Genomic DNA, 5,588 nt, shown 5'->3' with positions numbered 1-5,588 from the left:
CTGGTATCCTTTTGTAGATTAACTTGCATTCCATAAGTATCACCCTACTAGAAAGTTTTACAAGATCCTAGACTTTAGTAGAATACATAGATTCCAACTCTGATTTCATAACAACTTGCCAAAACGATCTGTTTTCATATCGGTTCATGCTTCCGTGTAGCTAATTGGGTCCAACTCATGTTTAACAGGGATGTCTATAATGGTCTCACCTAAAAACATGATTCTATCGGATTGGATGATAATCCTCCCACTACATCAACGTACCGATGTAAAAATTTGTGTACTAGATGATGTTGACGCATCAATAGGGAATTCATATATAATTCTTAATCTCTATAATAAGTGTGTTCATTTGTGGTACATCTGGTACTCATACCATATTCTCTAACATTATGCTACTAGGTATGTAATTCATAATATGATCCTCCTATGGATAAATAGTGAGTGTAAACTGTCAACTTTTATCATTGAGATCATAAAATAATCCATCCTAGTGCCTTTAGAGTAGCCATCAAATCAAGCATGCTTGTGATCTGCTTCCAACTTACTTGTCCATATCAAGTGCACATGTGTAAGACTACCCCATATGTGCATGTGATTCAAACTAAGATTTAGTAAAAAACATAGCTTAAACGGTATCCTTGAGACAGACTAAGATGGAATGCAGTTCATAATATGCATCGATATCATTAACGCTAAACTCTTAAATGAAAGAGATAATGTAGCATAACTGATCATATATCTAGTCATGTTAAGCAAAATTCTGTTATTCCTATTTGACACCTCAATTCATTTAGCATCAATTACGGAAAAACTGGTACACAACACCCTCATTGACCATATAATCTTTGCACTATCCTAAGAAATACTCATATCCATGATCAGATCGAAGTGTTTTGATAAGTTTACCTAATCTGTGCTCCACATCAGTCTTGACACTTTCAGAATATACCAAAAATTTAAGACTTGTGTTGCATCAGGTAAATTTATCCAAAACGTGAGTAATCTTGCTTGGATGTTCATAAGACCACACGTGTCAGTGCGTACTGACTCCAATTGTTCTTTAAGTCTATTTCATTTGGCTGATTAAAGCCCTTAGGGTTCTCTATCATTCAATACAAGATTCACAAGTTGGTTTAGGCTCCCTATCCTCACTAGGTTATAAACCTTCTTTGACCAATCTTTGAATCGCATTTTGACTGATTACAACCCAAAAATAGACACTAAAAATACAATGAGTCCAGAATAACAAATATTCTCTTAACATTCAATGTAGAAGATGCAACATTAGTTTTTATATCCTGCAAATATTAAGAGCTTGTGGTTATAGTATATCAACCATCTTTCAATGCACCAGAAGCAATAGCACATCTATATAATTTTATAAAACCAGTTTTACAAAATAACAACACAGTTTTTATAAACCAAAAGTGAAACAATTTTTTTTGATAAGTAAGATATATTAGAAAAATATTCAAAAGGGGAACACATCCCTAATACAGAAAAACGAAAAGCAGAAACCAAATCTATGGACCAATAGAGTCCAATAAAACAAAAAAATCATCAATCGAGGAGCAAACGCTGCCTCTAACATAACAGAAAAGAGAGCGTAGAATAAGAGACTTAAGATTTGCAAAAGGCGATTCATTCCCTTCAAAGTGTCTATTATTTCTCTCTCTCCAAATACACCACCGAACACAATGTGGGGCGATCCTCCAAAAATCACAAGCGTGACTAGAAACAGGGCATCTTCTCTAGGCATTAATTAATTGGAAAGAGTGCTTAGGCATTACCCACTGAACACCAAAAATGCCGAATATGAGGTTCCAGCAATCAATTGCAACAGGACAGTGCATAAGGAGATGGTCTACGGACTCATCATCAGATTTACAAAGGCAACACCAGTTAACAATAATAGTACCTCTCTTACGCAAATTATCCAATGTTAGAATTTTTCCCCAGGTAACTGTCCAAACAAAGAAGGTAACTCTAAGAGGAGCTTTAGATCGCTAAATACACTTCCATGGGAAATCATGTCTAATAAAATTAGATAAACACAAGAACTTGGATCGAACTTCGAATCTACCATGAAGAGAGAGGGTCCACAAAATATCATCACAACCTCTGCCAACATCCTTCTGTCTATACAACAGGTCCCAAAAGACGTAAACTTCAGCTATCTCCCAATCCTGAAAAGAACGCCTAAACCGCACATCCTACGTAACTCCATTGTTATCAAGATGATAACAGTCAATTACATAAGCATGCTTATTCTCGACAATGCTGAAAAGACGAGGAAAGGAAAAAGACAACAACTGATCACCACACCATAAGTCTTCCCAAAATCTAATATGCCTACCATTTCGAACCTTGAACTGAATATGGGTGGAAAACACATCCCAACCTTTCTGAATGAAATTCTAAACGCTAACGCCCTTGGTAACAGAAACAAGACGGGAGGACCAACCTCCACTCTCCTCCCCAAAACGACACGAGATAACTCTTCTCCATTGACGATGACACTCTTTACCGAATCTCCATAACCACTTCCTCAATAAGGCTCTATTGAAAGGGACCAACTTCCGGATACCTAAACCGCCAAACTTCAACGATTTATAAACCTGCTCCCAATTAACAAGATGATACTTAAACTCCTCTCCTTTACCACCCCAAAAAAAGTCTCTCTGAAATTTTTTGATTCGATCAGCAACAGAGCACGGGATGTAAAACAAAGATAAGAAATATATGGGAAGGGATGAAAGGGTGCTTTTAATGAGAGTGACCATCCCCCCTTTCAAGAGGTACTGTTTTTTCTAACCCGCCAATCTTTTTTCATACATGTTAATCACCGGATCCCAAGTCCCCACTATCCTGGAGGAAATTCCCAAAGGTAATCCTAGATAAGGGAGTGAAAAAACACCCACTCCACACCCAAGAACAGTAGCTAAGGTGGAGATATCAGAGACCTACCCCACTAGGATAAGCACACTCTTTCCAACATTAATCTTAAGACCAGACACTGCTTGGAAGCATATAAGAATGCACCTCAAATACATGAGTTGGGAAACATCAGCATCACAGAAAACCAAAGTATCATCTGCAAACAACAAATGGGATATCTCAATCTAGTTAGCAACATCTCTAGTAAAGAAGAAATTTCCAATTCACGTGATCATAAGCTTTCTCGATATCAAGTTTGCATAAGATACTAGGAACTTCACTCTTCAACCTGAAATCAACACATTCTCCTGCAATAAGAACGAAATCTAAAATCTGTCTACCGCCAACAAAAGCATTTTGTGACTCTGAAATGATTCCATCCAAAACATTTCGCATTCTAAGAACAAGGACTTTAGCAATAAGCTTATACATACACCCCACTAAACTGATTGGCCGAAAGTCCTTAATGTCAGAGGCGTTGCTCTTCTTAGGAATAAGAGCAATGAAAGATACATTTAATGATTTCTCAAATATGCCATGAGAATGAAATTCCTGAAAAGTGCCCATTACCTCATTACGCACCACCTCCCAGCTCTCTATAAGAAACCACATAGTGAATCCGTCTAGTCCTGGAGCTTTATCACCATTACAACTGGATAACGCCTTAAGAACTTCCTCTTCAGAGAACAGAACCTCAAGCATATCACTATCTAGCTAGAAATAGAATCGAAATGTAAACCATCAAGTTTTGGTCTCTATTCCAAAGTCTCAGTATAGAGCTGCTGATAAAAAGAAACAATACCCCCACGCGCCTCATCTTCTTTCCACAACTCTGTACCATTCACACGAATACGCCTAATATTATTGTATCTTTAATGAGCGTTAGCAAGTCTGTGAAAAAATTTAGTATTACAGTCATATTCTTTAAGCTACAAAGCCCGAGATTTCTGCCGCCACGATATCTCCTCCATAATAGCAATCTTAGCAAAAATCGCCTGACAAGACGCTCTTTTAGAGGGTACAGAATTAGTATTTTGCCCTATCTCATCAAGACGATCAACTTCTACGATATCAGTCAGGACTCTATTTTTCTTCTATTCAAAATTACCAAACACTTCTTTATTTCACTTCTTAAGCTCAGATTTGAGAATTTGAAACTTCTTAGCAAGCACATAGCTAGTAGAGCCAGTAAAAGTTGTTGCCTCCCACCAGGACTGGACCTTCCCCTGGAAGTCCTCAACTCTTAACCACATATTTTCGAAACGAAATGGAGTCCGTCTAGATCTCATACCTCCACAATCAAGAACTAAGGGTACATGATCAGACATGACTCTAACCAAAGCTGACTGCGTGACGTCCGGGAACTTCTCCTCCTAATCTCCAGAAATCAGGAATCTATCAAGCCTCGATAAAGTAACTGGGTCTTTGCCGCTAGACCAAGTGAAAGTTGCACCTTCCAAAGGCAAATCAATAAGAAGGTTACCATCAATAAAGTTAGAGAACTGGGTTATCTCTGAAGACCACCTCCCCCCCGTGGATCTTTCAAATGGAGACCGAACAGAATTGAAATCCCCGCCTAAGCACCAAGGCAACGACCACAATTCCTTAATGTAACTGAGCTCCTGCCAAAAAACAGGTCTATCACAATCAATAACGGGTCCATAAACTCCAGAAAAAACCTAACTGAAGTTATCATCTTCCATCTGAAACACATAAGACAATGAGAATAGCCCTTTCCATATTCGTTCTGGACGTCCATCTACGGTCCCACATAATAAGAATAATGCCTGATGTACCATAGGCGTTCAAGGCTTCCCAATCCACACACTTACTTCCCCAAAGGCTTCTAACCATATCAACAGAAATAGAAGCCAACTTAGTTTCTTGCAAACAAATAATATGGGCATTCCACTTCTTCAAAGCAACTTTAACCACCATTCTTTTGTCCAGATCATTTAATCCACGGACGTTCCATGTAATAATTCGTATCTTCATTAAGAATCGAAAATAATTAGTGCCCTTCCTCCTTGCTTCCTACTTCTAGTCCTGCCCATCTCTTTATTCACCCCATCCGTCCCTTCATAATTAACATTGGAAATAAGGTTCTTAACCTCCTGATCACCTTTCCGATTTGCATGTTTTCTATTTTTAACAGCTTTTGGTGTTTAAAGGTCTCTGCATTATTATTTCCTACCATAATATCATGAAGAATGTTTTATATTCGATCATCATCTCCTTCCGATGAGACACCCAAAGCTTCGTTGACCTCGCCAATATTATCTAACACCCAGTCCATACCTAAATCATTAACCATCTCTAAGCAATCAGGGTGCACAGTTGTTAAGGGTTCCATAATGTCCACATCAGATTGATCAATATCACAAGCAAGAGGATAAATCTGTTGAGACTGATCATCAAAGTCCTCCCCTTTGCTTTCACCACTGTTCTGATACAATTTTAAATGCAGATTCAACTCTGTTCTAGGGTCATCCATAAAATTTATCATAAAATCATGGGTAGAATTCGTTCCAGTCATGGAGGGTAGGCCATTCAAGCCTTTTAAAGCAACACAGAGCTTAAGTTCATTAAGTAAAGTCATGGCTAAATCATCTGTCAGCTTAAAATGAAGGTCTCGTCTAACACAAACT

At 38.1% G+C, this 5,588-nt stretch overlaps 1 protein-coding gene across 1 annotated transcript; it reads right to left on the bottom strand.

Moving 5' to 3' along the window:
- Nucleotides 1-4,064: 4,064 nt before the first annotated feature.
- Nucleotides 4,065-4,878, bottom strand: LOC132305216 (uncharacterized). Its single transcript, XM_059802890.1, has 3 exons — nt 4,660-4,878; nt 4,359-4,562; nt 4,065-4,313 (listed from the first exon to the last, which is right to left on the bottom strand). Exons 1-3 carry the CDS (start codon nt 4,876-4,878, stop codon nt 4,065-4,067), a joined length of 672 nt encoding a protein of 223 aa, XP_059658873.1.
- Nucleotides 4,879-5,588: the final 710 nt, after the last annotated feature.

Source organism: Cornus florida, unplaced genomic scaffold, assembly GCF_030987335.1.
Source record: "Cornus florida cultivar Cherokee Brave unplaced genomic scaffold, ASM3098733v1 CherokeeBrave_3.0.0_Hap2_Chr04, whole genome shotgun sequence".
Taxonomy (NCBI): Eukaryota; Viridiplantae; Streptophyta; class Magnoliopsida; order Cornales; family Cornaceae; genus Cornus; species Cornus florida.
Note: the sequence above shows the minus strand (reverse complement) of the source record. Positions and strands in the feature narration are given on the sequence as shown.